The sequence below is a fragment of the Lepisosteus oculatus genome, chromosome 12 (genome assembly GCF_040954835.1).
Source record: "Lepisosteus oculatus isolate fLepOcu1 chromosome 12, fLepOcu1.hap2, whole genome shotgun sequence".
Taxonomy (NCBI): domain Eukaryota; kingdom Metazoa; phylum Chordata; class Actinopteri; order Semionotiformes; family Lepisosteidae; genus Lepisosteus; species Lepisosteus oculatus.
Genome location: NC_090707.1, coordinates 18,449,165 through 18,474,126, shown reverse-complemented (window position 1 = coordinate 18,474,126; position 24,962 = coordinate 18,449,165). Strand labels below are relative to the sequence as shown.

The 24,962-nt window shown below is 34.5% G+C and overlaps 2 protein-coding genes across 5 annotated transcripts in view; one reads left to right on the top strand and one right to left on the bottom strand.

The window, feature by feature from the left end:
- Positions 1-2,822: 2,822 nt before the first annotated feature.
- On the bottom strand, positions 2,823-7,432 carry dusp19a (dual specificity phosphatase 19a). Its single transcript, XM_006636565.3, has 4 exons — positions 7,055-7,432; positions 6,277-6,323; positions 6,021-6,173; positions 2,823-4,296 (listed from the first exon to the last, which is right to left on the bottom strand). The coding sequence occupies exons 1-4, from the start codon at positions 7,275-7,277 to the stop codon at positions 4,078-4,080; spliced, it is 642 nt and encodes a 213-aa protein (XP_006636628.2). The 5' UTR covers positions 7,278-7,432; the 3' UTR covers positions 2,823-4,077.
- A 1,783-nt stretch (positions 7,433-9,215) lies between these two features.
- nckap1 (NCK-associated protein 1) overlaps positions 9,216-24,962 on the top strand; it is a 46,485-nt gene continuing 30,738 nt past the window's right edge. The window contains exons 1-7 of one of the 4 annotated variants that reach the window (XM_015358951.2): positions 9,216-9,541; positions 16,720-16,737; positions 18,239-18,349; positions 22,781-22,867; positions 23,323-23,379; positions 23,471-23,613; positions 24,731-24,821. In XM_015358951.2, coding sequence (XP_015214437.1) covers positions 9,434-9,541; positions 16,720-16,737; positions 18,239-18,349; positions 22,781-22,867; positions 23,323-23,379; positions 23,471-23,613; positions 24,731-24,821 — 615 coding nt within the window. In that variant the 5' untranslated portion in view covers positions 9,216-9,433. Of the gene's footprint in view, positions 9,542-16,719; positions 16,738-18,238; positions 18,350-22,774; positions 22,868-23,322; positions 23,380-23,470; positions 23,614-24,730; positions 24,822-24,962 lie in introns of all 4 variants that reach the window. The other 3 variants (XM_006636480.3, XM_015358952.2, XM_006636479.3) reach the window with 3 other exon arrangements.

Below are 24,962 nucleotides of genomic sequence, written 5' to 3'. Positions count from 1 at the left end.
TCCTGGTTTGAGTGTGTGCCCAATGTGATGTGCTGACGTCCTGTCATTTATATTATTAATTTAGTTATCTTTGTCCTTACAATCACTGGAGCTGGTAACTGACATAGCATTGTGGTTGTTTAATATTTTGATTGTTTGATTGATCCCATTCTCTACACACATATAAACATTTACCATAGATTTAATTACGGATAAATTATATAGATGTTAATCCACATTTACAGGACTGCCTTCAAAATTCAGCTTCACAAATCTGTTTTTTTACACCATATTTTCCCTAGCAACTCGAGCACAAAAATAATCTAAATTTTGTGGAACTACATACTGTTACTGTATGTACTGTACTTAGTTTAACATCATGAACCATGACACCAGTTTCTGAAATTCCAGACTTTAGTAAGCTACTTTACACAAATGGTGAATAATGTTGTATTACAATATTATTACCTAATGTAATATCAATATGAATTTGAAGATTTCAATGCCTTATCATGTTCATTATTCATTATTTTATACTGTAGTATAGAGCTGGAGTTAATCAAAATGAAACACCCCTGGGACTTAATGCTTATAGGCAAAATTGCTCACCTAAAAAAAACGATTTACATTATTTAATCTTAATGCAGCATCATAATCTGTCGAATAGATAGTAGATGGTAGATTTCATACGGTAGCAAACAGTCTATTTTATGCAGGTATATTTTACTACTGTAATATAGGTGGGGTAGGAAGTGGGGTACGAAAATTGAATCCGATTCTGCAGTTTCATAACCTAATTTGTAATCACCAAATGGCCTGGACATTTTGGCAATTTAGTAAGATGACCTGTAGTGTTGACCTGGATTTGTCAGTAGGACTGACCAGGCTCAGTCAGACCAAAAAACAAACAAACATTTAATTGATTAAATGAAGAAATCTAATTTTAATTTTTTTTCACCACACAAAAAATACTCATATTTAATAGTTTAGGTGGGTAGCTGTGTCAGCATGCGTAGGCTGCAAAGGAACAAGTAATAGGTTTATTCCATGCTGAAAAAAAAGATGAAAGAAAACACAACGTTTCGGCTGTGGGGCCTTCTCAATCCTGAAGAAGGCTCCACGGCCGAAACGTTGTTTTCTTTCTTCTTCTTTTTTCAGCTTGGAATTAACCCTTTAATTGTTCATATATATTTAATGCCCACCCAGTTTTCTATCATTTCACTGTTCAGTGGTCTCACACTTTATTTTGATATCACTTATGATCTGATCACAACGTCATAAAAATGATCAGATTGCTCCAGCTGGGTCCATCAGTGATCACCAACCCACCTGTAAGAGCCTGAACATGTACACGAAAGGGAATGGATGAAAATTGCGACATCCCAGGGTGGAATGACAGTAAAGATGTATCCAAAAAGATCTGTAGCTGTAAAAGCAGCAATTATGCATTCAACATTTTCTAGTTTTTAAGTTGTGTTGCAGTTTCTGTTGATATTTAACCCAAAAAAGTGTTCAGTTTGAGCATTCACATTTTGATAAAAAATATTAAATTCTGATTATGCAATTCAACAAAATCAGGCAAGGTACAGTGTTTTGTGTGGAATCTGGATCAAATGATGTTTTATTAAAATTGTGAAATGCAATTGTGAGACAGCATTTGCTATATCGTGTGCAGTTTTAGTTTCCACTTTATATGAAGGATCAAACACTCCAGAGATCAGTGGCCAGATTCATTTTCACGGGTAACGTATTCTAGGTGGCTGGAGGGAGAGAAATGTTTTGGTGAATTACATGAGGTCCTGATTCAAGTATAGTATTCAAAATTCTGAAGGAAATTGACTAAATCTACCCATTACACTTCATCAGAATCAACAAAACACAGACCAGAAGAATCAAAAGGGGCAGTGCATTTGTAATGGTAAACTATAGTTACTTTTTTGCATAAGAGTTGTAGGTGTTTGAACAAGCAATGCATTCATTTAGCTTGATTCTTGGATCAATGAGCTACTAGTAATCAAGAAAGCTAGATGGGATATAATTCCTCATTAGATATCCTCCATATGTTCTTTAAACTATTATTTTTTTGTCTTGATCTTGCATTCCAATAGTAGGCAAAGAATTCTGATAATAATAAAATAAAAATAATTATTATTTTTATTTTTATTAATAATATATACTATTATATATATATTATATTAATGTATATTAATAATAATATACACTTATATAGCGCTTTTTTTTTATACTCCACTCAAAGCACTTTAGAGGTAATGGGGATTCCCTTCCAGCTGGATGATGCGATGGCAACCAGAATGCTCACCACACGTCAGCTATTAGTGGGGAAGAGAGCAGAGTAATGAAGCCAATTCATAGACGGGGATTATTAGGAGGCCATTTTTAATGGCCACAAAGTCAGGACCTCGGTTTTACGTCTCATCTGAAGGACAGCGCCTGTTAACAGTATAGTGTCCCCATCACTATACTGGGGCATTAGGACCCACATGGACCGCAGGGTGAGCACCCCCTGCTGGCCCCACTAACACCTCTTCCAGCAGCAACCTTGGTTTTACCAAGGAGGTCTCCCATCCAGGTACTGACCATGCTCACACCTGCTTAACTTCAGTGGGATGCCAGTTGTGAGTTGCAGGGTGATATGGCTGCTGTATGTTGCTTATGCTTAGTTAAATGTAAAAGTAAAATTGAACTATAAATGGAAAAATATGTTTAAAAAGATGATTTTGTTAGATGCACAACTAAGTCAGGGCATTTCAGTGACAAAGGCAATACAAAAAAAAAGAATTTCAAAGAACCCCCAGTTCGAAACAATGTCATGCAAGAATAAGTTAATAGAACTGAAGAGCTTTAATATTAAACAGAAGGGACTTGTGGAGGGGCTGTTGATTGAAGTATTCAAAATCCTCAAAGGCACTGATAAAGTCAAGCCAAAGCAATTCAACAAGTATAAAAATAACACAAGAACCCAGAGGCACAAGAGGAAATTAAGAGGATACATTTAAAATTAGCAGACAACACTTACTTAAACAAAGTCCAGTCAATGTCTGGAACAAAGTACCTAATCGTGTTGAAACGGATCCTCTAAAAACATTTAAGAAACAGCTGAATGGTATTCTGAGAACAGATTAGATAACAGCAACCAAATCAGCAAGTAGGACCAAAGAATTCCTGTCATTTGTTAAGACTGGCAGATTGCATTTCTTACTGAGAGCATTTAAAACCTACAAGATACACAGTTATGACTATGGTTAAAAAAAAAGAAAATCAATTGCTCCAAATAAAATATTTTAAAGAGCTACAGCATAAAAATTCTGTACTCATGTTTTCAGGATTGGAATAATCCCAATTGCTCATATATTAATATATTTTATTTAATACTTTTTCAAACAATGTCATCAACCACAAATCCATGCTTTAACAAAACTTAAAAGAAATGAATGACTCAGACTTAATATGCATTATATAAATAAGGGATAAAAGTTCAGAGATTCAGCAACATTCAAAAGAAAAAGATGGTACATCCATTTTTTGTGAAGAAAATGACACATAAATTAAACTTTTTTAAATTGATTAATATAGATACTACTGTATATACAGAAATAGATAAAACTTTTCAAAATGCCATATAAAATTAAAAACATGTTGTTGTCATTAAATAATTACAATTTCTATGGAAAAATGTAAATTTATAAATTTGGTATCTGTAACTGTTTAAAAATGTATCAAACCGTCAGTGGCAAACCAAAATGAAAAAAGGTATACTAACTTTGGTGTAAACCTTTAAACCAGCTTACTCCATTTAATCTGAAACACTACAGCTCTAAGAAATATCAATCTTGCACAAAACAGATCCCTTGATAAAAAAAAACACAAATACAGAAACCTGGACTTGTTAACTGTATTCTGTTTATAATTCACTAACATTTGTCATGTCTTAAAAACGTATGAAGTTGTTTTGTAGCACTCTAAAAGCCTGAAGAGACTGTAAATTACAGAAGAATCCTCAAGCAAGTTTATTCTCATACAGTACTGTGGTATGCCCATTGCTACAGATATTGTGGGTTTTAGTAAATGGGGAACATTTTAAGTATTTGTAACGCCATTAAACTGAATTTCACTGCAGGGTTTATAGTTTCTTAACTGTTCCATAAAGCCTAGATTTGGACATATAGCTGGTCTCGCATTCTTCACCAATGCAAATGCATCATCAAAACGCAGACCTTCTGTTGACATCAGGTATCCAATGACTATGGATGCAGAGCGGGACACCCCAGCATTGCAGTGAACAAGCACCACTCCGTTCTAAAGAGAGAAGGGAAAACAAAATCTTCACATAGTACTTAACACTGTCTTGCTTTTTTAACTTTGTGAAAAAAGCATTTAAGAAGAATTAGAAACAATACACAACCAGTGTCAAGATTAAAAGGTAGAACCTTCATGAGAGGCATGAAGTAAGATCCAGAACCATATACAAATCGTGAAAATACCTTCATACTGCATCTACGTTTAGTAGATGTGTTGGTCAAAAACATGCATCCATCCATTTTTAACCCCTTTTTCCAATTCAGGATCACAGGAAAACCTATGCCTATGCCAGCAAGCATATTGTATTCCCTAATTACAGCAAAAAATGATACATAGCCATATTATTAAATAAAAATGAAGTTTCTCTCCCTGTCTTTGTTTGTTAGAGTTGGTAAATGTAAAGGAAATCATCACTGGTTATCTTCTCTTAATTTTCTTTAACCTCTTTAATGAAGTTGCATTTGTTTCCTCATAGACTTGGCACTTACTATACAGTATATTAAGAAAAGGTGTTTTCAACACATATGTTAGCTGAAAACACAATTTCATTGAAATAGATTATATTTTATTATACCTAAAAGGACTTGAAAAAAATTAGCCTTTAGAAAACCTCTACATTTGCAAGAGAACAATAAGATGACACACTAGTGGAGGGGAGCCCCCATTACCTGTAAAGCGCTTTGAGTGGAGTGTCCAGAAAAGCGCTATATAAGTGTAAGACATTATTATTCATTATTACTAGTATTCCATGTAATTATAATCAATAAAACATGATGTCAGAATTAATTGGATTGCAAACGAAAATGGTGACAGATCAATTTTAAGTGTAAAGTGGAAACTTATTTTTAATACATGATGTAATTATATACTGTACCTCCGTGAGTTCCTTTAATGCAATAGAGTAAGGCAGCTGATTACCATGACACTGGTTTGGCAACAAGGCTGCATGAGATACAATGGCCTGTAGAGATATGATCGTTATCTACCTACTGAATAATGGATCATGAAAACTAGCACTGCCATGTTGATATCAGGTGCAAGGAATGCTCTGCACCAGCAGACTGCGGGGTATCAAATAGGCAGTCTCCTAAAACTGACCACTCAGGAAATTACTGCAAAGATTTAGTTAACGAGATTATCAGATTTCTTCATTAAATACATTAACAAGTGGCATGGTGGCACAGTGGTTAACACAGCTACTTCACTGCCCGGGACCCTGGTTCAATTCCGGACCTGGCATCCTGCTGTATCTGCGTGGGGTGTTCTTCCCGCATTCACATGCATTTTCTCTGGGGGCTCCGGTTTCCTCCCACAGTCCAAAAACAAACTGATAGGTCAATTGATGTCTGGGACAATGGGCCTTACAGTAGGTGTGAGTGTGTGCGTGTCTGTGTCAGTCTGCCTTGTACCTGTTGCTTGCTGGGATAGGATCTGGCTCTCCTGCAACCCTGAGGCAATTAGAAAATGGATGGATGTATGGAAACACGCTGACAGGTCTCCTAGAATTTTTTTAATACATGATATACTCCTTACTTGCTTTTTAACTAATCTAGCAGTATGATTAGATGAACAAATTGTTACATACTTTCTTAAATTAAAATAAATGAAATATAACTTAAGTTTGTGAAAAGAAATTACAATCTAGAGATCTATCAAAGGGGACACCCTTTTGTTTCGTAAAGTAACATACTATTTTAATGCAACAAAAGTATAAGGCCTACCTGTGCCTTGACCTGCTCTATAAACTCTGAACATTCCTGGAAATATGAGGTAATGACAGTCTCTGGAAGATCCAGTATGGAAAGCTGCTTATAAACAAACTGATCTTGAAAAGTGTTTTCAACACCATATGCAACATTCAATATGTGTGTAACCTGAAAAAGATCAACAGTAAATGTTACTGAAAATACACTCATCGAAGGCCAATGTGTAAAGAAATTTAAATATCATACAGCAGACACTGAAAATAAATAATACCTTAAATTTCTTTAATATATCAAAGTCCTGGGCAACATCTTGTGAGGCTAGAACAAAAAAGAACACTGACATCAATGTTTTAGTTAATAATAGTTGTCATTTTCACACTAATACTGCAGTTATTATTCTAGTGTTTTAACACTAGAAGGGAAGATGGTTGGCTTATTACAGGAACCTGAGAGAGTGGACATGTATGCTACTTAGCGTAACTCATCCATCCATATTAAGTGCTTGAACAGAACTACAGTTTTCTTTAAATAATCTAAAATCAGAGCCCCGCCTCAAAAGACAAGCATTTTACAGAGCATGTTTTAAATGTTGCATCTCATATGCAATTCACAAGCTTCTCTGATAAAGGGGACTGTATTAAAAACAAGTGTAGAAAGTACCATAAAAAACATTTTTTAACTATTCATTGATAAAGGACTCATTTAAAATTAATACTTTAAGCATATACCAAAGTTCATAACCAAAAACACAACACTGAAATTAAACATCAATGTATCTTAATATACAGTAACTGATTTGTGCTTCCAGAAGCGTTTCTTACTTGCAGTGCCTTGTTTGCTATCCCTGAAGTCAACAGCTGCTCTAACTTCTTAAAATAATAAGGCATTTCCCCCATCCATAGTAAAACTTCAGAACGCTTAAGCTAAATGGAATTGAAAACTTAACACGTGGTTCAAAAATGAATTCTGACAGCTTTGCTGCTAAGTGCAATTTTTTTTTCTTAAATCTGTGTGAATGACATTTGACAATGCAAAACTATTTGTCTCACCAAGCAGTAACCAAGGTTTGACGATACCGACTTGGAGATCCAAACTGAGATCCTGAACATATCCACAAGCACCTTCGGGTTGTACGGTTTCTTCAACCACCTGCACAGTGGAGTCTTTCCACGTTTCTATTATTCTTTTCCCAGTTAAAGTCGTTACCCTGGTACATTGCTTTTTCAGTGCCGACTTTGAAAAAGCCTTTATTTCTTGAGCAAGCGAATGCATTACATGTGTGTTACAGGAACAGTTCAAAGCAGAAAAAGTCTACAGTAACTCAGCTGTCCACTTGCCGCAATGGGATTCCAATACGCTCTTGTACTTCACCGAAGATCTCATCACTTGCTATCAACTGCCTGAAAACCGAGAAGAAACCATCTGTAACCTAGATATATTTTTGGGAGCATGTAGTACTTTAAAACATCGCCACCTGTAGGTGCGGAAGTCTATGGCAGCGTACACCCCGGTTATCACCAATTGCTGCGTACTGTACTTCATTCACAGAAGAAACAGGCTAGTGTTCATTCCCAAGAACTGACTTCCTAGGCGTCACGTTTACTGAAAATGGATGGCTGGATAATTCCGAGCTTCCTCTTAGAAGAAAAACGTGTTATTTTTTTAGAAAACACAAAACACATTAAACGACCCCTCTATTAGAATCACGTTATCTTTCGTCATATTTTAAAATATTAAACATTATATTAGCACACAAATAATTCAAGTGTAATGTAAATATACCTAGACAGAATGGGTAAAACTGATTAATTTAGTGGTGAATATAAAATGAAAAAAAAAGTATCAAAATCAAGGACGCGATGAAAACAGTCTTTTTGTATTAATATATCAATATTTTTTTTATTTTTAGTGGAGATAGCACAGATAAAAAACTTGAAATAAAGGATATCCCACATAGATTTTATAAATCTATTCTATTTATTATATTCTATTGTTATAAACTTAAATATTATAAACTTCAAATATACTCAGGAATATTGGATGACATATACCATATTTTATGTTTAAACTAGATATATTTCGCTGTTTTTGTGATATACTACTGTTGTTATATACAACTGCATATTGTTTTTGTGAGACATGAGGCATTGTAAAAGTATTCACACTCTTCTAATGATATAGATATGAGAAAATAAAGCAGGAAGTAATGTACAGTAATGTACATGTATTTTGATATGAATTTGATAATGTACATTATCACATGATTGGAGATCATGGCGAGTACATAAAGTGTTATCCCTTGTAATGTCTGAAAAGGGTGCCCACCAGATGAGAGACCAGCATCATGAAAAATGCAGTTATTATTTAAATAGGGTCAAATAATCCCTGTGTTTTTTTGGAAAACTACGTGTTTATGATGCTTGAGTATTTGCATTAAATTAATTACTTTGTGCACCTTAATAAATTAGGTTTTCCATAGCGGTGTGTGTGGGGGGTATGTACTTAAAGTAACTTCAATTTTAGATTCTTGTTTGCAGTTTTTAGTATTTATTATATTGATATATTCACAATTAAGTTTATTTATGTACAATATTTAAATCCCTGATCCCTGGGTTCAATTCTGGACCTGGGTTGCTATCTGTGTGGAGTTTGTATGTTCTGTTTATGTGTTTGCATGGTTTCCTGGTGTGAGTCTGTGCGTTCCCTGCAATGGACTAGCATCCTACAGTATCTTAGATGTGTTCTGCCTTATACCCATTGCCTGCTGGTATAGATTCCAGCTCATCCATAACTCTGTATAAACCCTGTATTGGATAAAGTGGTTAGAAAATGCTTAAAAAGGTGTATGCATAACTTGACCCATGATAAAGAATTCAATAAAAAATATGATAATGGTAAGTCTGTAAAGCAGTCTTCTACTGACATTTAGGAAAATAAAGTGCCTCGGAGTTTCAGTAGTTGCTTTGCTCAGGATAAACGCGTATTGTGTTGGTGGAAAACAGAACATCTCCCAGAGAAGAAGCCAATGTAACGGACACAAGCACCACAGTCAGCGTATAAATAATCCCTACTGAAATTAAGAAGTAGTGGGCCATTTTAAAATTCGAATCATTATCTGCGGTATGAAAACACTGTGCTAGTAACAGGCTGTCAATTTGGACCACAGAGGCGGAAATCAGTGCAATGGGAGTCACGTGACATGCGTCGGTGTTGCAGGAAACGGCCTCGTTCTGAGAGTCAGGGCAACACCTAGAGAAAACAGGGAGACAGCGGAGGGCAGAGCGGGGGGGAGTTTTGCGAAGCTGTTTATCCGTAATATGGGAAGAAAATAACACTAAGACGCTCGGGGTCATAATAGGTCCGAATCACACACTACACAGCGAAGGTTTTACGGCGTGCTCCGTTTTGTGAAACACTAAGCAAGCAGCATGTCGAGGGGTGTGCTGCAGCCAAGCCAGCAGAAGCTGGCGGAGAAACTGACCATCCTCAACGACAGGGGAATCGGGATGCTCACCCGCATTTATAACATCAAAAAGGTAAGGTGGCGTTATAATGCACAGGGTGCTTGTTTTCGGGGGGGTCGCAGTCCTTACGGTAAAGTGTTCTGTGAGCATCATTGTTTCCTAGACGTTTGGAAGCCATAGCTGGCATTGCAACATGACTCTGCAGAGCCTGGGAATGGGGATATGGACAGGAAGAATGCACCCAAGGCCTGGAATGGCATGTAACACAAGCAGTGTACTGAAAAGAGGAAATTACTTCAATTCTTGTTATTGGCGGCCAGTCTGTGAATTAAATCTGGCAGATCTTTGTTTTTGGTTTTTTTTTTTCACCTGCTGGCAGAGTGTTTTCATTCTCCGCGGTATGGTGTTTAAAACGCGAGCTTAAAAGCCCCTTCGCTGTTTTGTAGTACATAGCGAGCTGTGTAGCACGTCAGCATGTAGAAGAATGGTTGGCGTTTCCAGTTGTTGTGAAGCTTTGGAGCGATGGGCAGCGAGAGTGAAACAACTTGTTTGCACCGAGACCGCAGCGTGAGACATCGCGACATAATTGTTTCTCGCTGTGTGGTTGTGTGATAGTTTTGATTGGTAAGCTCATCACGGCAATGTAGCATTAATGTGGGCTCCATAAAAAAAAAATGGACGGTAACATTTTAACTTGTCAGTTTATTTGTATAAAAATTGACATTGCCCTTCGTTGGTGATTTTAGTGCCCTAAGCCGTATTGGTGGAGAGCTGACAGCGGAGGAAAGCGTTAGACTGCGTCCTGTTTTTGTTAAATTTCATGGCTGGCAGTAGGTGACAGATTTTTTAAATCGCTCGAGTTATATATTAGTGCAAGAGGAATCAATTAATAAAATGTACACTTAACCGTGTATTTTTTTAAAGCTGTAGTTTACCCATAGATTCTTAACAATGCACCTCAATATTTTGTATCAGTGTATTTTGGAAAGCTGCTGAATTATAAAATAAGAATTGATTTAACGCCTTATAGCATTTCTGGATTAAATACCATTGGAAAAAATGCATGAAATACAGGAAATATTTATTAAGCTTTGTGGGCCGTTTCTATATTTAACATGAATATTACTCAATACTTTTAATTGAAAAACAAAACAAAAAGCACTATAATCATATAAATGGCGTAGGGCTTAAAGGAAGATAATTTACATTTGATAGAAGAGGAAGACAGACATACATCAGGTAATACTTCTATCCCGCTTAATGTGAGTGAATCAGCACATATGTAGGGTGTTGGTTTTTTTATGTCTGGAAACTTGCAGAAACTTCAGGAATACACCTGTATTGTATTGTAGTGTCCTATTTGTTTTTGTATTTCTTTTTTGGCCCATAAGTGTTTTTCCCTAATTTGTCCAGTTTTAGTGTCAAAACCTAATTTCTAACTTCTTTGCAGAACAAAGCCAGGAATTTTAGTTTTGACATGTCTGGTTTAAATCATCAGAATAAAAGTATAAAATACATGAATGAGGTAAAAGCTAATGTTCCTCTACAGATCCTCTAGGGGGAAAACGTGTCCCTGTTAACTGCAATTTACAGAAAAGAGTACATATCCTAGCAGGTTCTGTTGTGTGCATTTGTTTGTGGTCATGTGAAGTGGACCAAAATGTATTTTAAAAGGGTGTGATTGAAACAACTTATCTAAAGATAGCCTACATGTACAGAGATATTTTGTGTGTTTTCATTGTAATGTTTTCATTATTTTTGGCACTTGTAATCTATATGAATAATCAATGTGGTCTTTTTTCTATTGTTTGGTCAGAAGTTATTTTTCTTAATATTATGTATTGTTTGTCGAAAAAGTAGGCACATATTTAATGTTCAGTATAACAAAATAAAGCATAGATCCAGATATTTACCAGTCATCTTTTGCAACATTGTTTTAGATATGAGGTTGATTTTTTTTAATAGTCACATTTAGTATAGTACTCCACATCTTACTCTTACTGGAATGCAAATGGTCAAAAGACTACATAAAGCAAAGTGAGATGTTTTGTGAGTTAAAGGCTTTTGCGTACATAGGCTACCTATATGCATAAAGGTTAAAAAAAATCTTCTTTGGTCTTGCTGTTTGATTGATAAGTTAAAAAACTGAATGTCTGAAGCTTATGCCATGCCAAAAGAAACAGCACATTTCCTTGTTTTATTTACCTTAGTAATGTTATTGGTTGACATATTCTGCCATTTTGGGCACCATACTGTGTCAACTAGTAGACAGCTGCAGATTTGGATAATCCACAAGCATCACAGACACTGTATGCAAGCTTCATGCAGAAATCACATAATTGTAGCACATTTTCCAGCCAAAAGGGATCCAAGCTAATAGAACACATTAGGCAATCCATGTTATGCTTATTTTTCAGATTGTCAGTTTTGAATTTCTTGATATTGACTTTGAGAGCTTTCCTAATTTTTTAAATTTCCGGTTTATGCGTATTGAATAAGGTCTTGATTAAAAATTAGGAAAATTAAAAAAAAAAATACGTTTTTTCAAATATGTAAGGACAAACACCAAAAACAGTACTTTTGTTTAATACCTTGCTCATAAAACTTTTTATATGTACAAATGCGTTAAGTTCTTATAAAACATGACTATGAGCCTGAAAGTGACCTAAGTTTCTGACAAGCTAGAATTGTTTGTTGCTGTTCAGGTGGGTTAATAAAAATAGGTTGAGCATATTGTTACAAATTGGGGGTTACGAAGAAGTGTTTACTCCAAGTGTCACAAACATTATCTAAAATCTACGAGACACTTCTCAGTCACCTAAAGCTGTAACAATATTAATTGATTTTTTTAAAAAAATCTGTATTCTGTATAAATTATACATTATATAAAAATATCATTTTTATTAAAAAAAAAGATTATGCTGAGTGCCTGCTTTTTTTAAATTAGTTTTGCCCCATCGAGGTCTAGTATCTAACAACAGTCTGCAAAAGGACTAGATCCAGTTGATCTTTCCACCCAAGTGTGGAAATGCTGTGGGTTATATTCATGCTGAGAGAGGGTGAGCTGAGCAGGCTGTCAGTGCAGAGTCTCTAGAAGCCTTAAGAGCCATGGAACACCTCAGTGAGTAAGCCTTTCACTGCCATGTGCTGACCTATACAGTGTGTGATTTTTTTTATTTATTTTAATCATAAGAAAAGAGTGATTTGCACATTGTGTAATTTGATAATTTCATAACTTCATATTTGAACTTTATGGATGAAGTTTTGTTCAACTGTGTGTTGTTCCACATTGTTTCAGCAGTTCTCTCTTTCAGGACATTAAGAATGATTACAGTAGTAAGAAGTTACTTTTCCAGCATTAGGCTACTAGTATTCAGCACTACAGGGGTTTGAAGAGTAATTTCAGTAATTGAAACAATGATACGTTTTTTCAAGAGATTTCCTTCCTTTTACACATCAAACTGTCATTTGCATATCTGTTTCATTTCCATATTTTCATGTTGTCCTTTTTCTGCATGACGTGACATCTTTAAGATTTCAACAGGTCATGACTGCAGATTCAGATCCAATTTGTTTTCATATTTTGTTCTAGATATATTTTTGAAGTCTCAGCACATCATTTCTGTTTAGTTGTTCTGGTGCCCCACAGCTGGCAGGCAGTCAGACACTTGACAGAACAAAACCAAAATTTACTGAAAAAGTTCTGCCTCAAGCTTGCTTTAACTATTGGAAAAGGTGCAGTTAGATTTTTTTTTTTCTGACATAATTTTCGTCATGGGTGGCAAGGTAGTGCATATTTTAGAATTGCTGCTCACAGAGCTGGGTTCAGTTCCAAACATGAGGTGCTGTCTGAGTGGAGTTTGTATGTTCCCCCTGTATTCATGTGAGTTCCCTCTGGGTGCTTTCCTCCCACAGTCCAAAGATAGGCTGGTAGGTTAATTGCTCTTTGGGAGGCGTGAGTGTGTTGCGTGTCCGTGTCTGTTGGCTATGTGATTGACTGGTTTCCCATCAAGGGTATAGCCAGCCCTCCATTTCAGTGCCCGTTTCTTGTCAGGATAGGCTCCAGATCCTCAAATCAGGTGCCAAGGAAAGGTTTGTGAACCCCCTAGGCCTGTCTCATGTCTAAAGTGATCCTAGACTAAATATCTTTGTGTGAGTCCTGGGATTCAGTAGCTAGTGGCACTAGACATTTCCTGTAACACTTTTATCAGCCTCTCGCATCGGCATTTAGGAATTTTGGCCCATCCTCTTCATAGAACTCCTTCAAGACTGTCGGAGTTGAGGGTTTCCTTGCATGGGCAGCTCGCTAACCATTTCAGTGGACGTTATGTACAGCCTTTTAGCTTGTGCAAGAATGCTTAGGGATCTAGATTGAGAACTGGGCACTTGTGATTCAAATTCCAGGTGGTTCTCCACTGTTGCACCCTTGAGCAACAGGTTAAATCACTGAAATCTTTCCTGTGATTTACCCTGCTCAAAGTCCAGTGGAGATACAACAATAATTCAGGGAATACGTATATCAATATAATCTTTTCAAATAAGCCAGCGGGAAGAAAACAGGTCAGGGAATCAGTGGTTCAGTATATCCTTTGAAATTTAAATTGTACCTGTACAGGTAGATTCCAAAGAACAAGCTATATATATCAGAAAAGCAGACTAAGAAAGAAAAACTCAGGTGTTTCCTGAGGACAAAATCAATGAGCTAGTAAGACTAAAGACAAAAAATTAACTATGAAATGTATTTAATATTAAAATACATATATAATCTTATGTGTGCTGTGAAAAAGAGACCCTAGGGGGATAGTCAGCATGTATTTAGAAAAGGTATGTCTTGCTCTTTGAACACAAAAAAACACTGGGCATTTCAGGCAATAGGTGTGTTTGGGTAATGTACAAAGACTGCAGGCAAGATGACAAGATGTGAATGTTCAAATCAGGGTAATATTATTGGTAGAGTACTACAGAGACCATATTAAGACCATTGTTTTTCCTTATTTATATCAAGAAAACTACATCCTAGTGTAGGGTAATTGTTGAATGGGCAAAGTCTGCAGATTATACTAAAATAGGAAAACTGACAAAAACTGTACAAGTTAGAAAGGCAAATCAAAAAGATTTAGACATTCTAGATGACAAAGTAAGTCATGGATATGTGATGTGATTAGCAGGGAAATCAGTGGTCAAACGTATAAGTGTACGTTTTATAATATAGAATCATCAGTGTACCATTCATGCATGCAAACCTGTTAAACTCATAACTACACATTTTTACCATGCTGTCATGCTTTTTTGGGACTTTTCTACTTAGGACTAATAGGAAGAGAGGTTTAACTCTTAAATATGTTGTTTTAGTTAAAATGTTTCACTAGTCTTGAGATCTAGAAGTTATTCAAGAGGAAGTTCTAGGTGGTGTATGGATTTGATGACTATTAAAAGGGACCACACAAAACATCTCTGTTACTTGTAGGTTTCTCTTCAGCTAAGCTGCTGAAGTAGCACACTCTTGGATTCTACGTTGGTACCCAAGTTTCAACAAAAAGCATTGATGCTATGATTGACTTTATTTATATTGCAGAAAGGTCAGACAGAAGAAGAGATTTGGGGTATATGAATTAAAATATCAGATTTGTTTATAAAGTATTAGTCCACTTGGCACAATTCTTGATTTTAGGAGCTGTACACTGTTTGCCTTTTAGTTAAATAATAGACTTTTTGCAGAATGCCCGACAATGTTGGTTTGTTTCATTTTCAGTCAGTCATCACATGTTGTATTGCTTTAATCTTTTAAAAAATTATACTCATACGTAAAGTAAGGAGATATCTTCATAAGGCCCTTAATATCTTCACTTGTTTGAAGAAGGCCTCATGTTTCATGAAAGTGCTGTCATCTCAATATCAGTTGATCATCTCATGGAGAAGTAATAATTATCATTTTATGTGATCTCAGGATGATATTTTATACAGGACCACACTTGATCTGCATTATTAAATGTTTTCTTGCCATTGGGGATTGTAAGTAATGCACCACACTGTAGCATGCAAATTATAGCCTCTAGAAAAGCTTTCTCTGTTTTATGATTTTTCAGTAACATAAGAATGTACCAAAGGGAGTGTTTTTTTTAACTTTTGATCCAGAACTGAATTTCGTAACATTCAACTAGTAACACTTTGTAGTCTCATTGTGCCATTTACCAAAATATTTTTTTTCATTGTTTTAACACAGTGGATTTTCTACACAAATCATTGGTGTGGGCATCTGTGAGCCTGAACATTAAGGTTTTTTCCTTTGTATTTAAATAAGACAAATGATTGTATTATCTAACTGTAATCAAATTACTGTATGTTTAAAGAGAAGTTTAAGTTTAATAGAGCTAGATATTATAACCGAATGCACAACATCTTTTAAAATAACTTTATAAAACTTGAAAAAATAGTTACACAATACTGTAGCTGAATATAGAAAATGTAGGCTACATTGCTAAGGAATATCATGAAATACTTGTTCTACAACTGTTCAAAATTGTGATTATTAAACACTCTAACGACAACACATTTTAAGAAGGCAATTATCCTGCCATAGCTGAAATTTAGGGGTTTGGGGGAATGGTTTGGATTCTCACATATGTATCCTGAATTTTATCCAATTAAAAAAAGCACCATAATTTGCAATTAAAAGGGTGGTTACCAAATTGCAAAACAGTGCATCTATACATAGATGGCACTGAGCTATGCACCTTCAATAATTATCTACTGGTTGGGAGCATGAAGTGTTAGTCCTATGTGATGCTTCTGATTCATCTAAGCTAAACATGTTTCGTAAACATTTTTTCTTTATTTTTGTTTTTTTTTCTTCCTTTTTAGGTTTTTGTAATATGCATTGGCCTTGATTGAAACTACTGTATCAATCTCCTTTGTTTTACTTGCATGTGGTGTTCCTTTTACTAATCACACACTTCCTGATCCTCTGTGAAATGTGGATTGAATTTAGAAGTACACACTGTTCCAAGACTGCTAGATCTAGCATGGTGTGTATGTTAGCTGTGGGAACATGCAGTACATCAAATGCCTAAATTGAATTTTATAAGCACTGAACATTATTAAAGAATAAATCCTTGTTTTCTCTAGCATAATAATAACCTATAAAAGAGTCCGTTCCCAAAGCTAATCATTTGAATTAGATATGCATGTTAGATACTGGCAACCTGTGTTTATGTGTAATTTTCTCTCTTTCTGTTACAATGCTTCCCCAGCAAGGACAAGTTTGGAAGGTTTGCAAAGCTTTTCACCTTCCCTTAAATCTCAATCCCCCTTTCCCCTTCCTTCTGCTTTCTGATCAGCCTCATATTCCATGACTTTTCTCTTTATGTAACTCACAAATTTCCAGCTAGATTTAATGGCAAGGCCACTCCAATTAAACCAGGCACATTGTTTTTGATTTTCTGTCTGACTCATGAAAACTATATATAGATAAGACATTAACTGCTTTGCTAGAACTAACTCTAGGTTTAGCAGTTTTTGATGCACAATTTGGTAAATTGGTTTTATCACAATGTCAACTGACCTTCAGTTATATAATTTTTATACAGAATATATTTTTAATTAAAAAGTAATGAGTACAAAAGAGATCTTTTACTTCATTGACATGAGAAAAACGTGACAATTACTGCTGTATGGTGTATGGGGAAAATGTTACTGTCACAACTTCCTTATTAACTAAAAGCAAGCTTGTGGTAAGTGATCACTTGGTTACTTGGTTGGAATCACATGAACAACAATGCGATGTATGGTAGGGGATTTTGTAGTGGTAATCAAAAAAATATATTTTTTTCCAAACGGGATTTCTCAGGTCCTTTCTCTCAATATAACAGGAGCTTTTTGACCATGTTCAGATTTGTTAATTTAAATAAATAGCACCAATTTTGCAGTAAATAAAATATTCTTGGTTTGTCAGCTATAAATTGTTCAGCACTATTCTGCAGATTGGAAGTTATTTCAGGGCAAAAATGTTAGCAATACCTGAAATCAGTATTTGCTGTAAGTAGACAAAATGTTTTTTTTTTCTGGGCAACGTAGTCTTCGCTGCTTTCTAATGCTGACATAATTTGGACGTTTTTAAAAAGATAGGTCTTCAGCTAAAGAGAGACTCTTATCTCTTATTAATATGTTTTAAGAATTAAACCTCATAGTAGGTCAAAACTGTGAAAGCAGAAGTGTGGTTTGAATAAACTGTTTTTCTTTTTTTCTGCACTTTTTTTCCCCCCAATGTACCTGTGTTCAGTATGCAGTCCAGTAGGTGTAGAAGTGGTATTTTATGTGGACACAGAGTGGTTCTATTTGCTTTTCTTTATACAGAGTGACATTTTGGATATTTCACAAAATAACACAAAATGCATGTGCAGTTTCATGTGAACCATATACCGCCCTACCTCAGCTGCACGTTTGCTTATTTATTCACAGCTTTGTGATAGCACCCTAAAGAAAACTAAATGCGCACCTTTTCTTCCAGTAGGAGTGAGTCTTTCCACCCACCGCTGTGTTGCACTAACTGCTTTGAAACTTCCCATACAGTATCTTTCCGTAGCACAGCATCCTTGTATCCTTTCTCCCATTGCATATTCCAGCTGTGACAAATCCCTGCACTTTGCCGTTTTCATCTTGTCACCTATCCACTGAAAACCAAATACTCTTTTACCTTCTGCTTTGTATTAATCTACCACGTTGTTACAGCGCTGACAATTTTAGCTGTTTTTGTCCTGTTTTTCGTTTTAGGCATGTGGGGATCCCAAAGCAAAGCCTTCGTATCTAATAGACAAAAATCTTGAGTCTGCTGTCAAGTTTATTGTTAGAAAATTTCCAGCTGTGGAAACCCGCAACAACAATGTAAGTACTTCCATCAGAAAAAGAACCTTAACACTTTAGTTACATATTTTAGTTACCACTTTGTTTTTCATAGAACAGGCTTCAAAATCACACGGAAATTTAGAAGATGTTATTAAGATTATTGATTTTAAAATCGTAGCCTACTGTATGTGCCCAAATCAGTGGGAAGTTACCAAAGTTGTTTTGTTGATGTACAGCTATATTCCTCTGGAATCTGAATAATTTGCTCTAGTCCCTGTCACACACAGTAATATAGACCAGAGAAACTAGTCATGTATTCAGATATATACTATTTATAAAAATCAATCATATATCCTGTGCAGAAATGGTTAGCCATTTTAAATAAGAGGAGTTGTTTTTATGTACAGAATGCTTTTTCTGGAAAATTGTTTTTTATACGTACGGGTTTGAAGCAAAAAGTTTGTATTTGGTGTTGTTTCCATTGTGACTGATTTAGATACCAGACGATTATTCTTAACAGAAACATTTACACATTGCTTATAAAATATTAAATAAGCAATTTAATTGTACAAGTGATAATACAGGAAATAGATCAACAGTATGTAAGAAGCAAACAGGGGAATCAGATTTTCTGCTTTGCAAATAGCATTTTATATATGTGGTTAAAGTAGCTTGTGAAAAACTGGTGAACATTTTAGGTACTGAATTTACTTTGAAGTTTTATTCATTGTGGTTCACTTTTGTTTAGGATCCAGCATAGGAAAGGATTAAGAACATTACACATGCTATATGTACTTAAATTAAACCAGCATCTCCCTTTGGTTACTTATTTTTTAAAGATTTTATCTTGTGTAATGACCTGTATGCACCATTTCCAGTAAATTAATCACAATATATTTCTAAAACATTCAAAAATGGCGAAATTGTATGTATTTACATAAGTGTTATTAATATACAGGATATACTGTGTTTTGTACTGTGTATTTTTACTTCCTGAAAGTAAAATGCTTTCTGTTGAAAAAAATGGAACATTTCTTAAATTACAGAAATAGTTATCATTCTAGGGAACACAACTATTCTTTTATTTTGGTTCTACTATTCTGCTTTGTTGTTGCAATGCAGCATTTTGACAGCAGATGTTTTCACATTTCTCCTAGGAAGCTAAGTCTACAGTAACTTACAGACACTAAAATAACTTGTTCTGCATATATTCATTGCTTTGCTGAAAGACATCAGGTGTAATCACAGAGTTTGAGAGTCTTCTCCCAGTGTGCTGTTGATATGAAAAAAGTATAGATTGCAAGATAAGTAGGTTATGTCCCACAGTAGATGAAGTAATTGTGTTTACTGTGGAGACTAAATCATACTAGGCCAGGAATGTGGGCGTTGTCTCTGGACACACCCCGTGTTGGCAAGAATTCCCAGTGCACATTGCTGTAAATGGCTATTTTTTTTAATACTATAATTTGAATAATAATTTGAAATATTCTTGCAGGATAAATTTTGTTTCTGATATGTGGAAATGCTTTTTTAAATTCAGTATATGTATGTATCTTTTCAACCAGTAGCATTGTGACAACAGAAGGGAAAAGAGAAGGCATTCTTTTATAACTTGCCGTCATTTCCAAATAAAATGAAATGTGGATTTCTTAATGATGTAGTGTGCTGTTATAACTAGACAATACAAGAATATTACAAGATCTGTTGAGAATGGTCCAGAGATTAGGTCCAGTTCTTATTTTATTTTTTTCTTTAAGAACATCATTACACCAGACATTCATTGTTCTATTTGTTTTTCTGTTCCCCAATACATTCTCATGTATTCAAATGTGAATTATTTCTATTTGTGTCAAGTTGTATTTCAGATTTCTCCAGTAATTCAGTTTGCCTTGCCTTGTCTTTGGATTGTTTTATTTAAATGCTTTTTAACATGCACTTTTACACCATGCTGTGTTTGTGTTTAATGATGTTAACTGCTTGTTGGAATGTAAGATTGCTGCATCATGTTTAACTTTTGTCTGTGTATCTTATTGTAGTGTTTTATGTTTTTCGTTCTACATTTTATTTTGCATGCTTTACTGGCTTTTTCTGGATTATTCTTTTGGTAAGTTTTGACTTTTTTGTGTCAGTTTCTTTTAGCTTCAATTTTTATTCTTAAAAAAAACTTATTTTATTTTCTTGCATACCTCTTGCCTTAAAAGACTGCATAAAGGAATCTGAAGAGTTTCCAAATTTTGATAAAACTGTGACATCTGTTATTGGCTTTATGCTTTTTTTTATTTAAATCTTAAATTATCCTTTGATCTCAATGAAGAATGGCAGAATAAAGTTTTTGTGTGTTTTACACAATATTCTTGGATTCCTCAGTCTTTAGTTGCATGGTAACATCAGATCATTCACTCATTCTACTGATCCTTTCTTTTGTTTCAAGCACTAATACAGTGAAAATGAATTTCAGTGAAAAATAGCATATGCAAGGAATTGTAAAATGGAACTCCACTGTTAGGATAAAAAAAAGTGTTTGATATCCAAACCTGAATTTTCCAAAGAGATGAGAGTCGATATATATTTTATATAAATCTTTGACAATGCAAGTTTGTTGATGAAGGGTTTATATTCACGGTAGCATATTACTAGTTTTTATCTGCCATGATGAATTCCTCACCTGCTATTTTTCTTTGAAAAATTAAATAAAACTGTTGCCACTTTTTTCCACTGAAAATATTTAATTTTATTTAAAGTTCTTGGGGAAATGTTATTTCAGAGCCATTGTATTTTGAAATTACAAGAAATATTAACGTTCCCTTTTTCTCGGCACATTCTAAAGTCATCTTATTTGAAATGAAGAGTCTAAAGAAAGCCTGCGTTCTGGTAAAAACACATGCTGCAAATTTAAATTTTAGATTTTTTGGGAAGTCATCAAACACCTGAGAACAACTTAAGCATTGAAAAATAGATTGCAAGATCAAATTTGAAAGTGTTAAAAGGCTGGCTGTCGTTTTTGATTGCTTTTTGTGTACCTTTGGTGTGATGGCATATTTAATAGATATTCCTAACTGGAAATATTTACTAACTTTGCTCAAGTACAAACTTGCACTGTGGAAAAAAATGTGGAAGTATAAACCAAATGGACAATGTGGACTTAATTAAATCCTTTTTTGATTATAAACATTTTCACCAAATACTGTAAAATGTTTGTGCAGTGCAACTTTTAGAAACCTTATTTTTTGTATTTGACAATATCAAAATTATAATGTCAGTGTTATACGTCGTTTAAAATTCTTTGTATTTTTAAAGAATAGGTACCGTAACTTACTTTGGATATTTAGTTCCAAAATTAGTTTTGTTAAATCTCAAAATCATACGAGTGATTTAGGGTCATACTTCATATGACATTGTTAACTTGTCCTAGAGCCATTTGAAATGGTGTTGCCTCTCTAGTTGCTTAATCTGCATTCAATTATTGTATGCATATGAATGTTTGCATCTTAGTTTCCTTAAGGATATTTACTAACATTTTAAAAACTCTTCAATAAACTATATACTGTTGCACTTAGTCTCTTAAAAAAAAAAGAAAATCACTGATTTTCTTCCAGTGCACTTTTGTCCTGTAGTTGCTAAAGGGACTAAACAAAATATTGATTCTAATGCAAACTTAATGCAGGGTTCATTTTATATTGTATTTTTTATTTTTGTGTGTAAATTATTACAGCTGTTTAGTGCTTCACTGTGAGCAAGATTCTGTTGTAAAAGAGTGTACATGATGGAAATGTGAAATTGCTAAGCGTTTCTAAATTTATAATACAGAAAAGCTAAAACCCTTTGAAAATTATTTATTTATAGCTTCTTACAACTTGTATAATAAGGCAAAATGTTTCCCAAAAGCTTATTATAATACAAATACTTTAACCTGGCTTATATGGTTTATATTTAAATTACATTAGCTTAATGTGTTCCAACACTATATAAATGTCTTGATCTATTGACTTGAAAGCAAAGAGGTTTGGAGATCAGAAATCCACTTGCAAACATTCGATATCAAACCATTTAAACCTGGCCAAACCATTTTGCTCGTCTCTGCATGGAGGTCTTCTTTGGCAGTGGTGATCTTAAGGGTAGAAGGGGTGATCTTGGGTTTTGATGTTGTCAGTCTAACCCAAACGGAACAGGCTACTGGTAAAGCCAGGCCAGGGGATAACATTTAATGTGCTCAAAGATAAGAATTGTAAAACGTCTTTTAGTGTTTTTATGTCCCTTTCTCAAGTGTTAAAACATAAAATAAATTAGGAGTTAACAAAATACATGCTCTGCACACCTCTTTGCCTCACCATTTATCAAATGAACAGCACTGTTAAGCTTCTAGTCCTAAAATGAACCTTGTTGACAGGTTTGACAGGTGTTTTGATTTATATTGGGCTTCATGTGATGGTATATCTAATCTGCGTTTGTATATTTTTCTTGCAGCAACAGCTTGCACAACTTCAAAAAGAAAAATCTGAAATACTAAAAAACCTAGCTTTATATTATTTCACATTTGTCGATGTCATGGAGTTTAAGGTAAGGACATCTTTCTTCACTAGTTAAGTCTCATATTTCTGGTCCTTTACATTTAGCTAAATCTACAAAGGCCTTGAATTAATTACTTTATCTGACCACATTTGTCATGAGTTTTTAAAATACAAAGTGTTGACCAAATAAACCGAAAATTAAAATTTCTGATACATAAATTGAATTAGAAGCATCTGTGTAATTAATGGCAAAAAGGACAAAATGATCAATACTTCTAGTGAATTCATGTCATAAGAAAGATGTAGAAATCTTAGAATTTAGCGCCGAAGAGCACAGAGCTTCAGTATTTTATGGTCGCAAGTTGCCGAAAAAAGCACACATTCACATTTTTGACAAGGCTCTGGCTGTAAAGGAACAATAATAGTAATCATACATGTATTTTTCTTACGTCTTGCGTTGTATGTTGTGCCTGGAAAAAAAACATATTCTCTTTCCTCTTTAAGGACCATGTGTGTGAACTGCTGAACACTATTGATGCTTGCCAAGTTTTCTTTGACATTGTAAGTTGCATATTTTAAAATTTGATCATTTAAAGTAACAAATGTTGTATTTTTAAAGTTTTTTTATGACTTGCTTGTTTTTGTTTTGTAGACAGTAAACTTTGATCTTACTAAGAACTACCTAGACCTTATTGTAACCTACACTACATTAATGATGCTGCTGTCTCGGATTGAAGAGCGAAAAGCAATCATAGGTCTCTACAACTATGCTCACGAAATGACACATGGTTCGAGGTGAGAACATGCATGCTGTTTCATTTCACATTTTCATCTTGTCAACCCTGAAATAGTTAATTCCAGCTTGAACATTATACTAATTTACGTTATGTAAGCTTGAACAAATCGAATGTAAGCAGAAAAGCTCCATTTTTTGAATGTAGAATAAAAGAATCTTTCAGAGCTTCAAAGCACTAGTTTACTAAAAAATAGTGACAGGTAAACTTTTCAAGGGTTTTTAGAGGAAAACAGTTCTCCTTAGGTAGATATTAAGCACCAGTGCAGTTGCAGTGCTGTCTGCCTTAGCCTGTGAAGACTCACCAGATTCTAACATTCCGGAGTGCGGTGCTGTAAAACATGATTTTCTGAGGCAATTTAATTTCATTAATGGCCTTCAAGATACATTTTTGCATTGTCAAAGATGTTCACCTTTTCTTTTAATGTGCAATACATAGTATTAATGAATAATGTATTTTATGATGCTTTCATTTTGCAGCTTTTTAAAGAACTTGATTTTCATTCATGGGTATTAATAAGGAACTTGACATTTACATTTTGTGAATGAGGCCTCATATGGTTTACGTGGGTCTTAGTGAGAACACGACTGCATTTCAAAATATACCCTAATATTTAGTGAGCAGACCATGGCAGGTAGGCTATTTTGGGCAGTAATTATATTATCCCAGTGCATTTTCATATATTCACAGTAGGTGAAATATGTATTAGGACGTTTCTTTATTACCCAGTATATATATTGCCTGGCATGGTCTGCTTGCTGAATATCACGATATGTTCTGAAGCAAAATTGCTTTCTCGTTCAGAACCATTTAACATACAAAATGAGTAATGCCATAGATACTTTCATAGCACAGCAGTCCAGAAAGGCATGGTGTGTTGTGTATATATACACAACATATATATATATATGAGACAAGTGTGCACATGAGACTTTCATGAAATTGTTTTAGTATCTATTAAAATTGCAATGGTATTCTTCCACAAGTTTCTCCTTAAGTCCATGTCAGAAAGATCAGAGGTCTCCTGTTGTTTTTTCATTGTTTAATAAGCTCTGAAGAATGTGTTTATTTAGTTTTAATTGTACAGATGTATATGTTTACCTTTTTGTAATTTTTAGTGACCGAGAATATCCTAGACTTGGTCAAATGATTGTAGACTATGAAAATCCGTTGAAAAAGATGATGGAAGAATTTGTACCCCACAGCAAGGTAAAAACATTTGTGAAAATCCTTCTCTTTCTTATTTGTTTAAGCATACTAAGTATACTTTCTAAGTATACTAATGAGTGCTTTAATGATATTGGAAAACACACAGAAAATATTCCTCGATCAGTTTTAACACTGAAAATA

Coding starts and splice junctions, on each gene's coding strand:
- dusp19a (XM_006636565.3), bottom strand. CDS start 7,277: ATGCATTCGCTTGCTCAAGAAATAAAGGCTTTTTCAAAGTCGGCACTG. Junction 6,324..7,054: donor CAAACCTTGGTTACTGCTTG/GTGAGACAAATA, acceptor TTTTTGTTCTAG/CCTCACAAGATGTTGCCCAG. Junction 6,174..6,276: donor ATATATTAAAGAAATTTAAG/GTATTATTTATT, acceptor GATCTTTTTCAG/GTTACACACATATTGAATGT.